Source organism: Capsicum annuum, chromosome 6 (assembly GCF_002878395.1).
Source record: "Capsicum annuum cultivar UCD-10X-F1 chromosome 6, UCD10Xv1.1, whole genome shotgun sequence".
NCBI classification, from domain to species: Eukaryota; Viridiplantae; Streptophyta; class Magnoliopsida; order Solanales; family Solanaceae; genus Capsicum; species Capsicum annuum.
Genome location: NC_061116.1, coordinates 228,016,984 through 228,039,085, shown reverse-complemented (window position 1 = coordinate 228,039,085; position 22,102 = coordinate 228,016,984). Strand labels below are relative to the sequence as shown.

The window sequence follows — 22,102 nt, the reverse complement described above, 5'->3', positions numbered from 1 at the left end:
GAATTCCATCTAGCATACCCCAAGTTATACCTAGTTTAACTGAGCAAAAAAACACAACTCAAAGCAGTAAAACAAGTTCTCTAGTTTCAATTCCCAATCTGTGTCTTAGTCACCTACCAATAATAACCGTCGATAAAGTTTAATCCAACGGATGATATTTAAAATTCGTTTAAAGTATTAATCCGCGTGAATAGGCTACTAACCAATCAGCTTTCAGAGTTCTAGTCTTTCACTTTACTATATATAGTCTGCTCATTTTCATCTGAATTTCATACAAAGAAAATATAGAAATTCCTCTGTTTTTCTCTTCTTCCCCAATTTCCTACAAACCCTAACCCTAGATCTCGTTTTAGCAATGGCGACTGAAGATGCAGCTATAACAATTGAGCTTGTGTCTGAACCGGCGGTGGTAGCTGAGCCGGCGACGGAAGAAAATCCTCCGGTAGTGACCGATGAGCCGAAGAAGGAGAAGGAGACTAAGGCGAAGAAATCAGCTGCTCCGAGGAAGAGGAATCCTCCTACTCATCCTTCCTACTTTGAGGTAAAATTGATTGCATATTTGTTATGATGTTTTTTCGACTCTGTTGAATTGAATTGTTGGTTAATTTGCCGATTAGATGAGGTTTTTCGACTCTGTTGATTTGAATTGTTGTTTAATTGCCGATTAGATGAGGCTTTTCGACTCTGTTGAATTGAATCGTTGCTTAATTTGCTTATTAAATGAGGTTTTTCGACTCTGTTGAATTGAATTGTTGTTTAATTTTCTGATTCGATGAGGTTTTTTGACTCTGTTGTATTGAATTGTTGCTTAATTTGCCGATTAGATGAGTTTTTTAGACTCTGTTGAATTGAATTGTTGGTTAATTTGCCGATTAGACGAGGCTTTTCGACCCTGTTGATCAAGTTGTGGTTTAATTTGATGATTAGTTAACGCAAGGTTTGATTTGATATTGAATTATGCAGATGATTAAGGAGGCGATTGTGACGCTGAAGGATAAAACCGGATCGAGTCAGTATGCGATCCAGAAGTTTATTGAAGATAAGCAGAAGAATCTGCCACCAAATTTCAGGAAACTGTTGCTTGTTCAATTGAAGAAGCTTGTTGCTTCTGGAAAGCTTGTTAAGGTGAAGAGCTCCTACAAACTTCCAGCTCCCAAGGCTACTGCTGCTCCTGCTAAGAAGAAACCGGCAGCCAAACCAGCAAAGAAGGCAACCAAAGCTAAGCCGAAGCCAAAACCAAAATCTGCTGCTCCAAAGGCTAAAGCTGCAACGAAACCAAAATCTGCTGCTAAAGCTGTTGTGAAACCAAAACCCGCAGCGAAGACTAAGGCAGTTGCTGCAGCAAAGGCGAAAACAGCTGAGAAGGTGAAGAAAACTCCTGTGAAAACTAAGGCAAAGGCAGCGCCGAAGGAGAAGCCGGCTAAGGTAGCAAAGACACCAACAAGGTCGACTCCGTCGAGGAAAGCCGCACCTGCGGCAAAGCCAGCGGCTAAAAAGGCACCGGTGAAGAAAACTCCGGTGAAGAGTGTGAAAGCTAAGAGTGTCAAGTCGCCGGCGAAGAAGGCATCTGTTAGAAAGGCTAAGAAGTGAGATTGTAGGAGGAGGAGGGTAGTTATGTAAATTTTCCGAACTTTGTGGGTGGTTTGTATGTGCGGCCCAATATAGAGATAATAGTATTTTAATTTCCAGTGTAATTTTCCTTTTTAGTTTTATAATAATCCTTTTCAGTTTGAGTTTTATCTCTATTATAAATCTTCTGTTGATTTATTAGTAAATACCAAATTTAATGTTGTTGGCTAAATATTGAAATGGATGATTATTATTATCTGCTATTTATGTTGCACTGAAAACTCCCTTAAATATTTTCAACATGCGAAGTCACAAACCATTAAAATTTTGCTTGATATTACTGAGTAACAAATGTATCTAATTTTTCGGCAAGTATTAAATGTGTATTATAACATGTCACATGATTTTATAAAGTTTTTTCGTTAACCCGGAAAAACAGAGACCTTAAGATAAGTTTTTCTGCTAGCTCGGGAAAACAGAGACCTTAAGACTCCCAAGTATATTTTTATTTGTTCAATTTTAGACGCACTCTCTTGCTTTAATTTGTTTGATTATTTTTTTGAAGACCATTACTTACCTTTAATTTATTTGATTTATTATTTAAGACAATTATTTATTAAAATTTTTATAACAGGAGAGGTTCAACATTAGTTGTGATTCTCCTCACATATCTTGATACTTGAAGTTGAATTGAATAGGGTGTCCATTTGCTTATTTGCGTGCTGTTGATGCATCATCACTCCCTTCTTCCACTCACCCACCGTTCTGCTCTTTTCATTTTCTTATTTCTAACAAATATCCACTCCCAACTATTAAGTAATTGATGTATTGGATTAAAAAATATATAAATATTGTTTCTATTATAGATCCGCTTCCGATGTGGAGATTCGAGCATTACAACAACGTAACAATAAGCGAACTCAACAATCTTCACGACAAACGATGCTTCTTTGCATTAGAGTTGAATTCATGTGTTTCATTTTGTTTGTACCATTACCATTTGAGTAAGGAAATAATTTTTTTTTAAAGCCACTTACAAATTGAATAGAATAAAATGATATATTCAAATCTTAGGTGTGAAAATAAAATGATCTTAAAATAAAAAACAAAATTAAAAATAAATTTGTAAACGGCTACCCAAATCATTTTTCCATTTAATGTCTTACAAAGTTAAGAATTGTTATTTGTATTGAAACAAAAGTAATATAAGTGAAGGTATAATTGATAATTTTGCAAAATAAAAGGTTGTAATTATACAATTTTCCCTTCTTCATTGCCCAATATATAAATACAACAAGTAACAGGGACCAAATGTAAATTATCGAAAGATGGTGACCACTCTTCCATAAAACCTAGCTGTGACAGTTTATATCCCGCCCTTGCTTTCATAACCCTTGCAGCTTTCCTCTTCAATTCATGTAAGTTTTATTTCGAAAATTAAAAATTAATAAAATTAATCTGAGTTTACTGCTTAACTTTTGCTCAATTTGATAGAACTGTTGATGTTAATTGGTATTTTTTCCTTAATTTGTTCCAATTTTTATCTGGTGTTTAGGATTTGTATGTGTAAATTTAGGGGCGGAGCAAGGTAGGGCGAAAGAGTTCCTCGGAAACTCCTCTGTCGGAAAATTACTTTGGTTATACATGGAAATATGGTTAATAAAACACACACACACACACATATATATACATATATGTATGTACATATATATATATATATATAGTAGATGTTGAATCCTCTGGTGGAAAATTACATTGCTTTTATGCATGGAAAAATGGTTAATAAAACACATACACACACACACACACACACATATATATATATATGTACATATATATATATATATATATATATGTAGTAGATGTTGAATCCTCTGGTGGAAAATTACATTGCTTTTATGCATGGAAAAATCGTCAAAATTACATATTTTGAACTGCTGAGTGAAAATCTTGGTTCCGTCACTGTATGTGTTTATATGCAAGTGTCTGTGTTAATGTAGTTCTTTTTTTCCCGTCTGGGTTAGAGATGTTTGAGAGATGCTAGTTGTTCGCTAGGTTAACTATGTTTATAGTTACAGCATACTTGGAGCAAAAGATAAAGTGAATTATGGAGGTTGGAGTTGTTTCTGGGCCTTGGAACTGTGAGCTATTATGGTTTTTTGAACCTTAAGCTCACAAGTTTTTGAGTTTATATTAGAATACAACAACATACCAAGTGCATTCCCACATAGTGGTGTCTTGGACGGGTAGAGTGTACGCAATCCCTACCACTACTTCAAAGGTGAGGTAGAGAGATTTTCGATAGACCCTCGGCTCGAGATAAAATACAATCTTGAAAAGATGTAATGGAGGTACAAAAAACATTAGGGAGTCACACAATAACAAAAAGCAACAGAACAATACTACCACAAAAAAGTAGTACAAATGATCTACCTGAAACACCATTTACTAACAGAAGTGCATGTAAAAGAAATAGCACTACGACTATTAATAAGGCAAACACTCCTGCCTACCTCTGAACCTTCTACACTAATTTATGTCCATCACACCTTTCTATCTAAGGTCATGCCCTCATTAAGTTGCAACTGTGCCATATCCTGTTTAATCACCTTTTCCCAATATTCATTCGGTCTATCTCTACCTTTCTTAAACCTTCCATAGCCAACCTCTTGCACCTCCGTACTGGGGCATCCGTGCATTTCCTCATTACATGTTCGTACTATCTCAACCTCGCTTCCCGAATCTTATTTTCTACCGACCTCACTCCCACCTGTCTCAAATATCCTCATTTCTAATACTATCTCTCTCAGTAAACCCACGCATCTATCACAACATCCTCATCTCCACCATTTTCATCCTCTTGGATGTGAGAATTTTTGACTTACCAGCACTTTGCCCCATACAACAAAGCTGGTCTAACCACCCATTTGTAGAACTTGCCCTTGAGTTTAGGGGCACCTTCTCATCACCTAAAACTCCAGAAGCGAGCCTTGGTTTCATCCACCTTGCACCAATATGGTGAGTGACATCCTCGTCAATGTCTCCATTTCCTTGGATAATGAATCCAAGATGTTTGAAACTATTATCTTTTGGATGGTTTGTGTATCAAACCGCAATTCCACGCCATCCTCATACTTCACCTCACCTCATTAAACTTGCACTCCAAATATTCCATTTTGTTCTTGCTCTACCTAAACCCTTTAGACTCCACGGTTGGCCTCCAAACCTCTAACTTAGCATTAAATCCTCTGTGAGTCTCGTCAATCAAAACCATGTCATCTGCGAACAAACATACACCATGGCACCTCACGTTGTATTTGATGCGTTAATACATTCATCACCAAGGCCAAAAAAAAAAAAAGCTAAGGGTTGACCCTTGGTGCAACCCCAACAACACGGGAAAGGGCTCTGTGTCTTCTCCCCCTTGTTTAGTTACCGTTAATATAATTGGAGTAAAAGATGAAGTGATTATGGAGTAGTTCTGGGTTTGGGAACTTTGAGCTATTAGGGATTTGTTACCTTTTGCTCACTGGAACTTAGTATTAGATGTAATTTGTAAGTAGAAAGAATGTACTCCCTCCATTTAACCTTTTAGCAAGTTAGACTAATTGTTTCCAATATTTATTATATATTTGATTATGTAAGTAGCACGTTTATTAGTTTTTTACATTTGAAAGCTCAATAAAAAATCACATCCGAGCTCACACCTATAATTAGATGCTATGGTGTATAATCATTATAGATACCACTCCTTACTTCTATTTGGAGTGGTAGGGGTATAATCATTCCTTTTGAAGTTGAGGCTTGTCTGGGCATGAGTAACAATTATACATTCACTGGGTATGTTGTTGTTGAGTAACAATTATACATGCTCAGGATAATGATAAGCAGTTTTTTTTTGGTATACTTTTTGGGTATTTGCATGAAGTTCAAGTTATTGGTTTCCTCAACAAGCAAGTGAGGGCTTTTTCTCTTGTTGGGCCAACTTTTCCTTTTTTAAAAGCTTCCTACAATTCTGCCGGCTAAGATTTTTTGGAATCACAAAGAAAACTTTCATATCATGTTAGTTTTTGGACATGCCAACTTCCTAGGGAAATTTAAAAGTTCAACAGTGGTTTGATCTATTTTCCATTCTTTGGCTATGTTCTCATTGCTGATTTTGTTTTTCTCTTCCAGAAAATGGCAGATGAAAGCTATCTGGAACATGACATTGGTAATGTGTATGATGCTGACAATGTGCATGGCACAGCGGATGCACATACCATGGAGAATATCCAGGAAATGAACAATGCACATGAGAACTTGCCTGTAGAAGAGGCAAACTTGGAACCAGAAGAGGTACAAGTTGCATTCTCTCAGGAACATCCAGCAAAATTGGAACAAGAGGAGGCACAAGTTGAGTCCCTTCCTGGGGATACGATAAAATCCGAACCAGAAGAGGTAAAAGTTGCTGAAAACGGTTCAGGAGGTGGTGAGGAAAAAAGATGGCCTGGTTGGCCTGGAGAAAACGTCTTCAGAATGTTAGTTCCTTCTCAGAAGGTTGGTGGTATCATTGGCCGCAAAGGAGAGTATATAAAGAAAACCTGCGAAGAAACAAAAGCTCGTATTAAGGTTCTTGATGGTCCTCCTGGTACTACAGAAAGAGCTGTGAGTTGCTGCCATATCTTGTTATTTGAAACTTTTGTGATTACATGTCTATGTGGAGTGCTGTTGTCTGCGTATGATGTTATGCACTTATGATAATGTGACAATTGCATTGAATATTTTAACTGATGGAGATGAATCAACACCCAAAGGTTGGTTTACTAGACAATTAAGGTGGGATGGACCATATACCTGGGTTCAAATCCCTGTTCAAAAAGCGCTAGGTCAGTTCTTCTTATCTATCTAAGTCATGGTGGATAGAGATACCTGGTGGATTAGTCGAAGTGCGGGCAAGGTAGCCAGAGTACCACATTATTTTATTAAAAATTCATGTCGTTAGATCAGGAAACTTAAGTTCTCAGTTCATTGCTGTGCTATTCTTGTTAAATCTTTTTGGATATATACATGCTCGTTCCAGTTTCTATCCCTCAATTCTTGCAGGACTATCATGATTCTTTATTGGTTTGAGTTGCTTAAGACCTAGGCTTAAATTAGTTCTTGGCTTGGTGCCCAAGTTGATTTCCAAGTGTAATAAAGATGTCCAAATTTTATGTACAAAAAAAAAAAAGATGTTCAAACTTACATAAAATATTCACTGAAGGTTAACAATGGTGGTTGCACTTACATGAAATATTCACTAAAGTCTAACAATAATTGTTGTGGAAATTGAAAGTTAACTGATAGAAATAAGTGAACTATTCCATTCCTAAAAAAAAAAAAAGAGGAAATAAATGAGTTGATGAATGAGAAGCTAATGAATATGTAAGTATAACTAATTTGTTCAATGTGGGTAAGAATCAATCCATCAAACAACCAAAACTCTGAGGAAATTTCTTTATCATCATAACCAACATGAGTGTGTGCAGGTTTGCCATATAAAAGTGGCTTACACTAGAAGAGCCAAAGATCCAGACGACAGCCATCAACATTGAGCATTACAAGTGCTGGAAGTCCTTCCGACAATCTGTCAAAATTACCTTATTCGGACATCAATACCCAGAAGATTGCATTGTGTCGGGTAATTTCAAAACTTGGTCGGTTGGTATCTTACCAGAAGGTGTTAAGCTCCATAAAAAGAGGAAATTTCTCATAGCAAACGCTTTGTAGTACATAATTTCCACAATAAAACATTTTAGTACCTTTAGACTTAATGTCTGCATGTTGGATCATAGAACAAACTAGGGAAAAAGGAATATTAACTGAGTAGGAATCTAATATTTTCGTTAATGAAAATTGCCTGAAATCTGCTAGTGGTGTTTATGTTCTAACTGACCCTGTCCACAAAGATCCAATGTTTGCTCCTCTGTTTTCTACGGGAGCTATTGCAAAGTGGTCCTGAATAAGATATGACATTTAATCTTTATAGAATAGTCTTGCACATAATTTAAAAGACTTAAAGAGGTATGCTAATGAGTTTGCATATTTATATGCACTATTCATCAGTGGTATAATGTGGGCAATTGCTCATACAAACGCAAAAATCCAATGAAGAAAGATTGAGCTTGACTGATTGATAGACAAAATTTCTGGAATTAATAACATTCCCACACTCTAGCTAAGCCGACGAGCCATCAAATATCTATAAAAAAGAAGTTGATATGCCACTAAAGAGATCGAGAGCTATTTATTGGCACAAAAATGCCCGGCAATCTAATTGATAATGTTTTCCTTCTCCCCTCCTCCACCCCTGCCCCCATAAAGAAAAAGGAATAATTAAGAGTTAGAGGTAGGTGCTGAGACTGCATTGCTTGTATAAAACTAGGTTGTTTACAGAAAATTCCAAGAGGATTTTGGTTTAAAAATTTTGTTTCCAGAAAATGTTTCAGACTTTGCTAGTAAATTGAGAAACTAATGCTTTGTCATAAGTATTAGCTAGATCCTTACATTATGACCCCTATTAATAGCAGGCTTTAAATGCACGCTTATAGCATGAGTAAGGAGCAGAATTGTCAATTCATCCTTTGCCAAGGCATGATAGATTGTCTTGTAACTGTTGTTCCATTTTTTAATCAAAACGTGTGCTTGCTTATATTTTTGAGCGTGTGCTAAACTGCTAATATATTCGTCTGTCTTGGCATTTTGTATTTAGCATGTCCAATCTTCTTATGTGCACAACTGTTGATAGAGTACATGCACTCATTCTGCATGCTTTTTATTTACTATGGTTCTAATCTAAGCCAAAACATTATATGCACAAACTTTTATGTTTGATCTGATGTGAGTTGTTGGAAGTTATGGTGCTCATTTGCAACTCTTTGCTGTGCTGGCCTTGAATTGTTCATTTTTTTCATTGTAGGTGATGGTATCTGCGAAGGAAGAGCCTAGCCTCACCATTCCGCCTGCTATGGATGGCCTTTTAAAGGTCCATAAGCGGATTATTGATGTGGATCGTGACTCTACCAATGCTCCTTCTGGTGGTGGGAAACCAGCTTCTACTAGACTACTTGTGGCTGCTACACAGGCTGCAATCCTGATTGGAAAACAGGGTGCAACTGTTAAGTCTATTCAAGATGAATCTCGTTGCACTATTCGAGTCCTTGGAGGAGGTGGTTCTTTAATTCAATGTCTTTTCTTGTGTTGTGTCCTTGAGAATCCAACAGGTCTATTGCTTGCTTTCGTAAACAACTCTATAATTCTGGTAACTCAAATTTGACGATCTATGGGCTTTTACTGGCTTCCATTGGTGGTTCTCTTTTTCAGTTACCAGTATGGTCTCTAAGCATACAAAATCCATCGCTAATTCAAAATAATCAACACATTTGTATTTTGAAAACCGACCGTCATATCAGTACTCTCTGTAGTAGGATACCCCCTCCATTTCAACTCACCCAAATAGGAACAGAAACTCGTAAAAATCTAAATTCTTCTGCATGTTTGCCCCTTCTGAAAAGGAAAAAACACACTGAGCATCTCCCTCTATTTTATATTGTATTTTCTCCCAAGGAATGTAAGCACTCTGGAAGGAGGTGCTAGTTAGTTACTATGTTCTGGGTCATCACTTGTTTAGTTTCTTTTTTGAGTTATGAGTTTTTTCTTTGAAAGATGTAACAATCAATGAAAGACCCACTTTGGACTTCACAAAAACCCATAAACCGTATATACTGCTGCGTTGCGACTTTTAAATGGTAGCAAGAGCCATGTGTTTTTAAGTTTTTGTTGTCTTTATTTGATCTGTTGCAAACAATTTTGTCCTCCTGAATTGTAAATTGGTGTTTGATTGCCATCTTTTCTGCAGAGCATCTCCCTGTTTTTGCTCTGCCTGATGATAGTATTGTTGAGATACAAGGGGAGCCAGCAGGCGTGCATAAAGCAGTCGAAATGATTGCAGGTCATCTAAGGAAATTTTTAGTTGATCGCAGTGTAGTTGGAGTATTTGAGAAACTAGTAAGCATACTATTTGTGTTAAAAGTATTTAGGATCTTATGCAACATTTCTTTTGAGAACACATTTCATATTTTCTTCTGCTCAGATGCAAATGCCAAATGCACATGCACACCAGAATATGCCCCCGCCTGGACCTACCCAACATTGGGGTCCACCATCCAGTTTTCCCATGAGCGGTGGGGGGCCTGGATATGGAGCCAGCCACCAGTATATGCCACCTCCTCGTCAATTTGACAATTATTATCCACGAGTAGACATGCATCAAGATAAGCAGCCTCATCAGGGCCCGCCTGTTTATGGCAGAGATGCTCCAGTTGGAGCTCATGTAAATGCACAGCCACAACAATCCATAGTTTCAAAGGTGCACTTTCTCCTTTAGTCTGTTCAGCTTAGAGATGCTCCTTTAATCCAGTAGTATCTTTTGTTGATTACTACGAGTTTTTTTCCTCTTTTTGTTCATGTACATTTGTCTTAATTAACTTATTCTCTATAAAGGTCACGCAAAACATACAAATTCCCTTGTCATATGCCGATGCTGTTATTGGGGCGTCTGGTTCCAATATTAGTTATATTCGCCGGGCTAGTGGTGCAACTATTGCAGTACAGGAAACGAGGGGTGTCCCTGGCGAGATGACTGTTGAGATAAATGGGTCTGCATCCCAAGTCCAAACAGCACAGCAGTTAATTCAGGTATTATCTCCGGATCATTTTTATTATTGAGCTTCAATTTAATGCTTAAACATCAGTCAAATGTTTCGTGATTGTGTGTGAATGTGTGATTTGATGTATCTATTCATTTTAGTCTTGACTACCCTTATTTGTTATGGTGCAGAATTCCATGGCCGATGCTACCAGCGCAATGCAGAACACTGCTGCTGGACCACCTTCCCAAGGTTATAATCCCTATGCTTCTCAGGGTCCTGCGTACTCTTCTAACACTGCCCCTGGTCATGCGCCAGGTGCGGATTATGGTTCAGTTTATGGAGGAAGCTACGGTTATTAAATGATATCCAGCTCAAACCAGTCACGCCTGCTATCACAAGAACTATGAGTTTTCAGCTGCTGGGGGATTTTAGCTCTTTAGTTAGCTATATCATGTTTTCTAGTAGTTGATGAAAAGTGAATTGCTAGTTGCGTTTTTGTAATCTGTTTGTCCTGTTTAATTTCATGTCCTGCGTTCTCAACTTTGCCGTCACATTTATTTATTTGACGGCATACCCTTTGATCAATATATAACTAGTGAGATTAAAATTCATAACTAATGTTAGGTGTTTTATCTTTACTTATTTTCCTTTTGGGTGGTACACTTCAAGATCTAAGGGACTCTGACCATCATTGGCCAGGAAATTTGCACATTTTTTAGTCTCGTTGTAGAAGTGGGTGGTATTTATTTTCCTCTTTGATAAGCTTGAGTACTTTCATCATTTAACTGAAAAAAGGAATCAAGTTACGACACTAAAACCACCACGGAATTGAACCAGCCAATCCAACTAACAAATACAAGTACAAGATCCAAAATCCAATACATTAAAAATCTTTGATTTCTCCTTTTTATTCCCCCTAGAAAGATGACAATGGCTAAACCGTCTCGATCCACAGCTATGTCCATCGTCTATAAATATCATCTTTTCATGTTGACAAGATGGGTTCAATGTGCAAAAGGAGGGATAGATAGACATTACTGCAACTTTCAGTGGGTGTTAATTGTTGAGTGATAACTCAGAAAGATAGTCCACAAGATTGCTCCCTGCGAGCAAGCACGACGAGGTCATCACTTCTCCTGATAATGGACTTCCTTCTTCGACCCTTCTCAGCTTAAACGTGCTTTTACTCGTGTTCTATATCCAGAGCCAACTAGATCTTCCTCTGATTTTGTTAGAAAGGGGCAGATTCTAATGGTTGCCATTATTACAACCAAGTTGGCAGAGAGCTTGATCATCGCATTTAAAGAGAGATATCTGGCCTGAAATGTTGCTCCTTATTGGCCTCTTCAAGCCTCGTGACAACTTTTTCAGCCACATCGCCATATACTTGAGATATCGCAGAATCAGGCTTTGACATTACAATGGGAACACCTTCATCAGAACCGCTTCTGATCTCCACCTCAAGTGGTATCTACTAAAGGGAAGGAAAAACACAATAACTGGAGAAAATTGAAGTTGACAAAAGGTAACAAAATGAATACAGAATGTGTGAGCACAAAAGAAATGGCCACAAAAGAGGGAGACAAAGAGGAAGCACAAGAATGCGACAGGCCATTTTTAAGGATCCTTTCATTGTAAATAATTTCCAAGAAGTGCCTACAACATGCTTCTCTAGGTATCCAATCAAATACAGAAATGGAAAAGAATTTGGGGGCTGTGAGTTGGGGAGAGGGGGCTGGGGGCGGGGAAAGCCGTAGCACCTAATAGTAATGGCCCATGAGTGTTTGCATTCAAAACACATACCTCACCAAGAAATTTCATCCCCATCTCCTCAGCTGTTTTACGAGCTCCTCCTTGACCAAAGATATAGGATGATTCATTGCATTTTGGGCATTTGAAGTAGCTCATATTCTCCAAAATTCCCAATATCTGTGGTAAGTAAAGCTGTTTAATTATAACTATATTATAGAAGCATTAAACTATAGCATGTGTCTGCATGATATCTCGATGTACATCCATTCTAATACCTTTTCTATTCACACGACAGGTTGGTAGCAGTAATAGAAATAAGAACGGCATTTTTTGAATCCAAATTCAATCACTAATGTTACTCTGAAATTTGTCTGGGTAGCAGTATCAACAACATACTATACTTCTTCGGAGGTAGCGGTATGGACTGCGTACATCTTACCGCCCCAGACTCCACTTTGTGGGAATACAGTATCAACATTGTTCCAGTTCAAAGAAGTAACAGTGTCAATGTTGTTACGACTGCTCGACTAATTCACTATTTATACTTCACAACTAATCCAAAGAGAACCACAACCCATGCTTCATCGCCCCTCTTTTAATCCTACTCTCTTGTTGTTGTTTTCCCCTCGGGGAATGAGAGATGTGAGTGGTTAAGTATAGGATGCTAAATTCAAACCTCTAAAAACGAGTTACCACTTCTAGTAAGACAAAGATAGAACGCAGCAAGCTCAGCAAGGATCATACCGGAACATTAACTTTGGAGAACATTTTAACCCCTCTGCGAGCATCCAGTAAAGCAACATCTTGAGGGGTCGAGACAATCAACCCTCCTGTCAGCAAAATCAAGAGATTTGAATAATAAAGCACATAAAAATAGCACAAAACAAAACTCATTATTAACTATTCCTAGACAGTTAATGCGTAAGAACAGAATTAACTTGATAGCACCATGCTGCTATGCTACGATAACTTGAGATATTAAGCAAATGTTTTTAACAGAGCAACATATGAACAGACAGTTGAATATGTTAAATTATAGCCTATGTTAATTATAGCCTGTTCTTTTTTTTTCTAATCCTGTCAAATTGGATGAACATCGATCCTAACAAAACGCTGAACTTTCAAACATAATAAGAAAGGAAGGATGATGATATTTGCAGCTGGATTTTACTTAAAAAAGAAACTATGAGCGAAGTAAATCATCGTTTGAAAAAGTCAAGCTTAATGAACCAATATAATAATGCATTATGTGAGACTAAATTTCACTCAGTCAAATCTAAATCCGACCCAACATCGAAAATCCTCAATTGCCAGACTCGACATGTAGAAACTTAATGGTTGTAAAAGTGGAGGGTCATCCTCGGTCCTTCTGATTAGACCGTCAGATATTTAACATTATCGATATCTACTTACAGGCTGAATTGACGGATATGTTCAACTTTTACTTCATGGGTGCATATAAGTTTTTCTTTTGTTGACATCAGATTAAATATGATGCAATAGCGTCATCCTCATGGCATATATCCGGAGTCAAATTCTTTTACAAGTACCTTCTCGGAAAAAAAAGAAAACTTTTAGAAGTACTTCCAAAAATTCTTGACATACCTGATAATTGTAGCCTTTGGGAAATAGATATCTGAGTATCACCGGTACCGGGAGGCATATCTATCACAAGAACATCTAGGATCCCCCAATCAACTCCCCTTGTCAGCTGTTCAAGGGCTTTCATTACCTGCAATTGTATATTTGGGTCTAATTGGACTTAGACAATTATATTCTACCTCCTCAAAGTGTCTCATCAAGCATTAAAATATTTAGCTCAATTTATAACCTTAAATGTGTTAAATTCTATAATATTAGTCATCATTTGTAGGCAGAAGCATACCATAGGTCCTCTCCACACAATTGCTTCCTTTTGGTCTACAAGAGATCCAATCGATATACATTTAACTCCATAACTTTCAATTGGAATCATCTTCCTATCTGCCCAAATAAAATGATAAGCAAGCAAGGCAAGAAAGAATAATAACAATTACAGCAACTATAAGTCCATAACATTACTATCAGAGGATAGGCATGTTGATACTAAACTGAAGGTAGTTAAAGCATCACCGTTGCTCAGTTCTGGCTTTCCCTGGAGGCGCATCATCAAAGGAATTGAAGGCCCATAAATATCCGCATCCAGCAACCCAACTTTAAGTTGACACCTTTTGGCAAGTGAAACAGCCAAATTAACTGCAAACAAAACATGGTAATTGATCCGGAAACCATTATTGTGAAGCAAATTAAAATCATTATGCAATGCTAAATATATTGGTGCATCATATATATGAAGCTTTATTTAATGCTCAAAATCTTCACAGCTAACTAAATTCAGTATCAAAAACCATAATGATCAACATTTCTACCATAAATATCTCAAGCATCCAGTTCGACTTTAATATAATACACAAAAATCTAGTTTTTATTTTCAACTAGCACAGTTTGTTAGAGATAGCCCATGCTTTTGATACTTAGAAACTTCTTTTCTAGTTATCCATTGCTCCGCTTTGTATAAATACACTCAAATGTGACTGCTAAGACGTGAACGAATACAATCAATTTTAGCTCGTTACATCTTTTTCCTCCTTCCGTTCTCTCCCAATTCACTTCAGTATTTCAAAGTTTCTGTTACCCTTAACTGAATCGTCGCCTTCTCCAATTCAATCAGCAACTCCTAAAGTTTTGGCATCACGATGCCAAGTGTACCAACATCAACAACAAAGACACGATTCAACTAATTTATCAACCAACCACACCAATGACAGATACCGGATTTAAGTTACCTATAAGAAAATATAGCATTGAACCTATTGTATGACCTACTATTGGTTTGCAATCCTAATGAACTTTTAGACATAAATTTATCTTCCGCATCAAGAAATATTGGATTCAGATAAACCCCCAGCTATATAACTGCATCCGCCCCTCAATCCCAAATTAGTCGAGTTTCCTCTATATAAACACTCCACTTTATTAAAGTCCATTTCATAATAGACCCTTGTGAAAACAACCTCTTGCAAAAATGCAGGATAAGACCACGTATAATAGACCTTTGCCGTCCAACCCTTCCCTGTACCCCATACATAGAGTGACCTTTAGTACACCAGGCTGCCCTTTTTACTTCATTTCATAAGATTAAACTATTCTACATTTTAGAAACAGAACAATTACCAGCTGTAGTGGACTTGCCAACACCACCTTTCCCAGAAGCAATTGCTATAATATCTTTAATCCCTTCAATTTTCAGGCTTTGGGTATTGGTATTTCTTGCATTTTGCATAGAAAATCCCCTAACCCCTCCAACCTGCGAGACAGAATTACACCAAAACTATCAATTTCTTGGGTTAAAAATGAAATCTTGGAAACTATACACAAGTTTATATATCACTTACAATGGATTTTTTCAAGAAACGCTTCATAATGAAAACTTGTTCGGACAGTGAACAAACAAACCTCGGACAACGCAAACTGAAACAACGTTAAATCTGAGATTTTGCAGCTGAAAGTGATAATTTGACTGCAACTTTGATAAACCTCTGTAAGCTGATTTGGTTCCAGGCGTGGCAAACTTACACAAAAATGATCAAAATGGTACTTAATGTTTGAGGGTAGGACTATTTTGGTCCTTTTTATTTTGACAACACACTATTTTGGTCCTTGACTACTTGTCTTTGTTGCATTATTTATAGGCAAAATGACCTTTTGGATCGCTGTACTATGTCGGTTTTATAAGTTGAATACTTCTACTTACATGTTTTTCATTTAGACCCCTGAACCCACTAAAAAACAATATTTTACACTCTTTGACCGTTGACCTTGCCTATGTGGCATTGAAATGGTCATTAGGACAAGAAGAGTATAGTCACTCGCCTGGGGGTGCGAGTGAAGGTCAATTTTTGGCCAATTTTATATTAAAATAATTAAAAAATGTTAAAACTAAAAAGAATTTTAAAAAGGGTTTTTTTCCCTCTATTTTTTAATTTCAAAATATTTTTAAAAAATTAAAAATAATAATTTTTTTTTAAAAAAAAAATCTTCCCCACTCCACCCCAGCCCGTCCCCACTCTCACCCCCCACGCAGCCCCATCCCACCCACTCCCCGGCCCCTTCCATAAAATAATTAAAAAAATATATAAAAAATATTAATTTTTTTTTAAAAAAGTCTTTTTAAAAAAAAATAATTGTAATTTTTTTTTTTTAAAAAAGTCCTTCTTTAGCCTCTACCCCCCCACCCCCCCCCCATCTCCCCACCTCCCCAACCCCTCTCCCCCACTACCTCCAACCATTTTCCCCGTCCCGAACCCCAGCCTCTCTCTCCCGTTACCCCCCAGTTCCCCAACACCCTCTCCCCCATTACCCCTTAGTTCCCCATTACCCTTGCCCAACCCCACCCACCCGCTACTGCCCCCCAAAGTTCCAACGTCATAAAAGCCCCCACCCCACCACTGCAGAAAACATATTTTGTTTCTTTCCTTCCTAGTGGTCCTAAGCAAATCTCTAGTGAAATTCCAACAAACCACTAGTCTTGGGCATAGTCTATGGCATTTCGTTCATGCTCAAACCATCATCACCAAAAAAAAAAAAAAAAATTAAACCCACATCAACAAGAATACCAATTATCAGGAATCCAAGTCCACCATTTAACAAATACACTCACATAATCCATCTCTAATTTATTACACTTGAATTCACCATCATCAATAATTTACAAAGAAGCATAGGAATAATTTAATTCTTTGTGTTTTTGTCTGAATCGAGGACAACCCGTTTGAAAATTTCATTTCTTAAAAGCATCCAACAAGTTTCTAAACTGGTCGGATATGAAAAATGGGGGTCATGGTGATGGATTGGGGTGGTCAAGATTTGATTTTTAGTACATGTGGTTGAAGAAGTAAAGTGGGAAATCAAGAAAATCATAGAAAAGAGCTGTCATGGAAGGGATCAGCTCACATTTTTTGTTTTAAGGAAAAAAAAATTATATTAGAATAATTAAAATAATTTACCAATGAAATCGGCTTTTTTTATTTCATTTGTGAGCAAAAATAAAATGAAATATGATTAGTTAGATTTTTCTACAATTTATTTAAGAAAATTATTTAATTAAATTTATTTTTAATATTTAATTTTTCAGTAGAATTTTAAAAATGACATGAAATTTAATGTAATACTTTTTTTTTTTTACTTTTTTTAATGACATGGCGGATGATGTGACAGACATGTCAGGCGTGGCAGCTGACGTGGGGAAGAGTGTGTTACACTCACCAAAAAATGATTTAAAATGTTGTTTTTTAGTGGGTTCAGGGGTTCAGATGACAAACGTGTAAATAGAAGTGTCCAACTTACAAAACCGACATAGTACAGGGATCCAAAAGTTTATTTTGCCTTATTTATATCTACTATTAGTATAAAAGTAATCAAAACGAAAAGTCAACTACTTTTAAACACTGCGTGTGAGTTTTCTGCTTGAATTATTATCTAATAATTGGAGAAATAAATCTAGATCTTGATTAGATTAAATATTTATTAATCAATATATTATTTTATTTTCTTCAATTAATTCTTTAAAATCATAAATTTCAACTTTAAAATTTAGAGATATTGATGCTACAACTGAAACGAAACCACACTTAAGAAGATGGAGAATAAGATATTGAATATCACTACAACAACAACAAATTCAATGTATTCCTATAAAGTGGGGTCTGGGGAGGATAAAATATACACAACTCATACCGATCCAAAGAAATAGGGAGACTATTTCTGAAAGACCCATGACTCAAAATAAAGAATAGAAAATAAGGTAGACATTGAATATCACTACCAAGAATAAACAAATTTATATGACAGTAATTTTATCTTTTAACTTAATATTAATTAATTAAATTTTGTCACACATAAAATACGAGACGATATTTAAATAAAAAACCTAATCTAATATATATACTATTAATTATTAATTAATATGTGTTTCACTAATGATCGATTGTAGATAAGAAACACCCACCTTCATTAGTTTGACATAAAATTCATAATCAAAATACATACTCAAAATAAAAAACTCAATTATTCCTTTTCACTCGAGCTCGTCGCACGAAATTTATCTAGTGTGGTTTACATATTTATGAGCTATTGCACAGTGAGGAGTTTATTCGGTACGCATACAGTGCTCACCCAAAGGACAGAAATTGTGGCAGAAGTTTATCCAATATGCACATAGTGCTCATCACAGAATGCTCATTCAAAGGATAAAGATTGTGGTAGAGGGTGTAGACTGCGGGCTGTAGTTTCCAAAAAAAAAAAAAAAACTCACTTATGTACCCTAAAAATTAAACACAAAACTTTATAATATATAGTTTTGATGATGTGATTCAGATCTAAAAATTGTAAAGTTGAAGATAAGTGTGTGATGAAGTCCACATGAAACACGAGCAATCTTTGATAGTACATGCATCTATCTATCTATCCCCATCTTCATTTCTGCTTTCCAGGTAACTCCTACTTCCCCATATCCAATTTGCTTTTTTCTGCTACTACTACTACTTGTTTTCATTTATATATTTTTATATATATATATATATTCACCTTTTTTTTTTTTTTTTCAAAAATTTTTTTTTATTTTTAATTTTTAATTGCTGAAGCTTAAGTTTGAAGGCTCAGAGATTTTGAGGTGAATCTTGCTATTTGATTAACAAACAGGGATTTTCTGTTTTCAATTTGCTAATAAAACTGCCCCTTTGTTCAAGAATTGTTTGCTTTTTCTCTTTGTGGGTCTTCTCCTGTGGTTCAGATGATGGTCCAATTCTTGAAGTTGTGGTATGTTTGATGTTTAAAAATTTGAACTTTTTGAGGATGGGTTTTTTGTTGAAGGGTTGAAAAACTTGTAATTGGTGAAGTAAAGCTTTGAAGGACATATGTTAGAGGTGAATCTTGCTATTGGATTAATAAAAGTCCCAATTTTTTTTGAGTGTTTTTCTGTTATCTAATTTAAAAGTGGCCTTTTGTTCAAGAATTATCTGTTTTTCTCTTTGTGGGTCTTCTCTTGTGTTATTTGATGGTCAAATTCTTGAAGTTGTGGTTGTTTTGGGTTAAAAATTTGAACTTTTTGATGATAGATTTATTTCAGACTTGTAATTGCTGAAGTAAAGCTCTGAAGGGCATACTTTAGAGGTGAATTTTGCTGTTAGATTACTAAAGTCCCAATTTTTTGAGTGTTTTTCTGTTTGCTAATAAAAGTGGCCTTTTGTTCAATAATTGTCTGTTTTTCTCTTTGTGGATCGTCTCCTGTGGTTCGACTGATGGTTAAATTCTTGAATTTGTGGTGTTTTTGGGGTAAAAAACTGAACTTTTTTTGACAATGGATTTTTCTAGGTTTGCCTTTGCAAGAGGTATTCATGATTCCGGGAGTGCTGTGTCATTGTAGTCCATCAAGATTTGGGTTTATGTAAGTGTTGGATTTGAATTGAGAAAATCGATTTTGTAAGGATAAGTTTTCTACAAGTAGTTGTCGAAGAAAAAAGTGGCAGTTTAAGTGCTTTTGAATTGGGGATCCCTTAGTGGCTTAACATGGGGGAGAAACTTTTTCTGAAGGGAGAGGATAAAGTTATTATGGAGGGGTTATTAGGTAGTGAGGCAGTGGAATTCTTTTCTTGGTCAGCTTCAAATCACATGCTGACAGAATTTACTTCGTCAAGGGGGGATTTGGGAGTGCAACAGGTGCTCTGCAAGATCGTTGAGGGGTCCGATTGGACTTATGCAATCTATTGGCAAGTTGCAAAGTCAAAATCAGGAAAATCAGCTTTGATATGGGGCGATGGTCATTGCAGAGAAGCAAAGATGGGGCAAAGTGAAGGTGGGAGTGATTCCGCGCATCAGAAAATGATGGATGGGAACAAGAAAAAAATGGTTCTTCAAAAGATACACACTTGCTTTGGAGGGTCAGATGATGATAATATTGCTGCCAAGTTGGATTCTGTTTCGGACGTGGAAGTGTTTTATCTCACATCAATGTATTATATCTTCCCATTTGACAAACCTTCTAGTCCTTCTCAATCATTTAATTCTGCGAGATCTATATGGGTTTCTGATTATAAGGGCTGCTCAGAACATTTCCAATCAAGATCTTATCTAGCAAAGTTGGCTCGATTTGAGACACTAGTATTTGTTCCCCTGAAATCAGGGGTTGTGGAACTTGGTTCTGTAAAGTCTATCCCGGAAGATCAGAATTTGATTCAGATGGTGAAGGCATCGGTGGTGGTATCTAATCCTCCGCAGCCCAAAGCAATTCCAAAGATATTTGGTCGGGAACTCAGTCTAGGTGGTGCTAAGTCAGGTCCCATCAGCATAAATTTTTCACCGAAGATGGAAGATGATCTGAGTTTTGCTTCAGATTCTTACGAAGTACAAGCAGCACTAGGTAGTTCTCAAGTTTATGGGAACTCATCAAATGGATATCGAAGTGATGAAGGCGAAGGGAAGCTTTACAAGGAAGAATTAGATGATCGGAAACCAAGAAAGAGGGGCAGGAAGCCTGCCAATGGGAGGGAAGAAGCATTGAATCATGTTGAAGCAGAGAGGCAAAGGCGGGAGAAGCTTAACCAGAGGTTTTACGCTTTAAGAGCAGTTGTTCCAAATATCTCAAAGATGGATAAAGCATCCCTTCTTGGAGATGCAATTGCTTATATCACAGATCTCCAGGCGAGAATCAGGGTTTTAGATGCTGAGAAGGAGATGGTAAGCGACAAGCAAAAGCAGCAGGTTATCCCGGAGATTGATTTTCATCAAAGACAAGATGATGCAGTTGTAAGAGTAGGCTGCCCTTTGAATGCTCACCCTGTTTCTACAGTTTTGAAGACATTTCAGGAACATCAACTGGTGCCACTAGAATCCAATGTCTCATTAACAGAAAACAGCGAACTTGTACACACATTCTCTATACGAGCTCCTGGTTCCGCTGCTGAGGATTTGAAGGAAAAGCTGACAGCTGCTCTAGCTAAATGATTTAGGTGTTTAGAGAATGAAGTCTAATCATGCAATGTATGTTGTTTGTAGTTAAAGGCTAGCGGTTTCGCATTAAAGAACTGGCGATCAGTATCACAGAGGTCGGTTGTTGTCCCTTCCTTGGTTATTCGTGTATGAACAATGTCTAGCTTGTAAGTTTACATTATCTTTTGTAGACTATATTATCATATCTGTAAGTTTTGGCAAGAATCGTATCTGCTCTTAGAATTAGAATGAAAAACTGGCAGCTTCTCTTTCCGACTGATCTAGGTGTTTCAACATGCGGTCAAATGTGCTAGAATGCAAGTTAATTCTTGCTTACTGGTGATTATTATGAGAGTGGTCAGACTTTAATTATACCTTCATAGATTATTTTAGCGTATGAACATTAATGTTTAGCTTGTCAGTTTGCATTATGTTTTGAGAGTTTGTTTCCTATGTTATTGCTGCTTTATCAATTGAGGGATTGAATCTGGTATTGGTCCATTCTAAATCACTATGCATTCTGGTTCCTGCAATCTTTGCTAATCCAAGGCCTCACATGCATCGGACAATACATATGAAGCAATATGTTGCTTGGAATGTCCAAGAATGTTGTCATGGGGTCCTCCAAATTGCACTATTTTTGAGGATTCGACACACATCCAATGACATTTTTGAAGAGCTGGGGCAACTTACCGAAGCATGGAGTGCTTGTTCCCTTCCAAGACCAGAAGCCCTTTTTTTTCACTTCCAAGGCATGAACCGTTCAGATTGCATTGATAATTGTGCAGCACTGGCATTTGACAGAAGAAACTCAAGGCGCTTTATCATGTCAGTAAATTCCAAGTATTTTAAAACAAAGACAATTGATCAACATTTTTCTTTTTATCCACCATACAACAAACTGTCCAAGCATGCTGTGGCCTGTAACATGCACAAATTATGGTGTATGGTAACATGTAAAACAAAAACAAAACAATAGTAAATTTGAATCTAGCTACACCTAGTGTGTTAGAGATTCTCACTGCCTGTATTACAGATTAGAATGTAATCCTTTATTTATTAATTCTTTGTTAAGTGTATGAATG

The 22,102-nt window shown here is 36.7% G+C and overlaps 4 protein-coding genes across 9 annotated transcripts; 3 read left to right on the top strand and 1 right to left on the bottom strand.

Moving 5' to 3' along the window:
- Positions 1 to 213: 213 nt before the first annotated feature.
- LOC107875288 (histone H1) lies at positions 214 to 1,733 on the top strand. Its single transcript, XM_016721943.2, has 2 exons — positions 214 to 541; positions 964 to 1,733. Exons 1-2 carry the CDS (start codon positions 356 to 358, stop codon positions 1,588 to 1,590), a joined length of 813 nt encoding a protein of 270 aa, XP_016577429.1. The 5' UTR covers positions 214 to 355; the 3' UTR covers positions 1,591 to 1,733.
- Positions 1,734 to 2,834: 1,101 nt separating this feature from the next.
- LOC107875289 (flowering locus K homology domain) lies at positions 2,835 to 10,859 on the top strand. The gene is made up of 7 exons (XM_016721944.2): positions 2,835 to 2,987; positions 5,746 to 6,216; positions 8,510 to 8,759; positions 9,449 to 9,597; positions 9,683 to 9,958; positions 10,093 to 10,287; positions 10,430 to 10,859. The coding sequence occupies exons 2-7, from the start codon at positions 5,749 to 5,751 to the stop codon at positions 10,598 to 10,600; spliced, it is 1,509 nt and encodes a 502-aa protein (XP_016577430.1). The 5' UTR covers positions 2,835 to 2,987; positions 5,746 to 5,748; the 3' UTR covers positions 10,601 to 10,859.
- A 210-nt stretch (positions 10,860 to 11,069) lies between these two features.
- On the bottom strand, positions 11,070 to 15,687 carry LOC107875290 (iron-sulfur protein NUBPL). Of its 4 annotated transcripts, none has more exons than XM_016721946.2 (8): positions 15,428 to 15,687; positions 15,207 to 15,339; positions 14,106 to 14,228; positions 13,879 to 13,976; positions 13,599 to 13,725; positions 12,738 to 12,823; positions 12,045 to 12,170; positions 11,070 to 11,712 (listed from the first exon to the last, which is right to left on the bottom strand). In XM_016721946.2, exons 1-8 carry the CDS (start codon positions 15,452 to 15,454, stop codon positions 11,542 to 11,544), a joined length of 891 nt encoding a protein of 296 aa, XP_016577432.1. In that variant the 5' UTR covers positions 15,455 to 15,687; the 3' UTR covers positions 11,070 to 11,541. The 4 variants fall into 4 exon arrangements, with proteins under 4 accessions (XP_016577432.1, XP_016577433.1, XP_016577431.1 ...); XM_016721947.2 differs by having other exon boundaries at positions 11,070 to 11,715; positions 14,085 to 14,228; positions 15,428 to 15,681; XM_016721945.2 differs by having other exon boundaries at positions 14,085 to 14,228; positions 15,428 to 15,678.
- A 2,314-nt stretch (positions 15,688 to 18,001) lies between these two features.
- On the top strand, positions 18,002 to 21,295 carry LOC107875291 (transcription factor MTB3). Of its 3 annotated transcripts, none has more exons than XM_016721948.2 (2): positions 18,002 to 18,523; positions 19,404 to 21,295. In XM_016721948.2, the coding sequence occupies exon 2, from the start codon at positions 19,599 to 19,601 to the stop codon at positions 21,030 to 21,032; it is 1,434 nt and encodes a 477-aa protein (XP_016577434.1). In that variant the 5' UTR covers positions 18,002 to 18,523; positions 19,404 to 19,598; the 3' UTR covers positions 21,033 to 21,295. The 3 variants fall into 3 exon arrangements, with proteins under 3 accessions (XP_016577434.1, XP_016577435.1, XP_016577437.1); XM_016721949.2 differs by having other exon boundaries at positions 18,515 to 18,702; XM_016721951.2 differs by having other exon boundaries at positions 18,522 to 18,955.
- The last annotated feature ends 807 nt before the right edge of the window (positions 21,296 to 22,102 follow it).

Bases quoted from the DNA above. Each gene is read 5' to 3' on its own strand.
- LOC107875288 (XM_016721943.2), top strand. From the start codon at position 356: ATGGCGACTGAAGATGCAGCTATAACAATTGAGCTTGTGTCTGAACCG. The intron at 542-963 runs GTAAAATTGATT...TGAATTATGCAG, and splicing joins CTCATCCTTCCTACTTTGAG to ATGATTAAGGAGGCGATTGT.
- LOC107875289 (XM_016721944.2), top strand. From the start codon at position 5,749: ATGGCAGATGAAAGCTATCTGGAACATGACATTGGTAATGTGTATGAT. The intron at 9,598-9,682 runs GTAAGCATACTA...TCTTCTGCTCAG, and splicing joins TTGGAGTATTTGAGAAACTA to ATGCAAATGCCAAATGCACA. The intron at 10,288-10,429 runs GTATTATCTCCG...GTTATGGTGCAG, and splicing joins CAGCACAGCAGTTAATTCAG to AATTCCATGGCCGATGCTAC.
- LOC107875290 (XM_016721945.2), bottom strand. From the start codon at position 15,454: ATGAAGCGTTTCTTGAAAAAATCCATT. The intron at 15,340-15,427 runs GTAAGTGATATA...TCTGTCTCGCAG, and splicing joins GTTTCTTGAAAAAATCCATT to GTTGGAGGGGTTAGGGGATT. The intron at 13,977-14,084 runs GTTTAGTATCAA...TTATTTGGGCAG, and splicing joins TGATGCTTTAACTACCTTCA to ATAGGAAGATGATTCCAATT.
- LOC107875291 (XM_016721948.2), top strand. From the start codon at position 19,599: ATGGGGGAGAAACTTTTTCTGAAGGGAGAGGATAAAGTTATTATGGAG.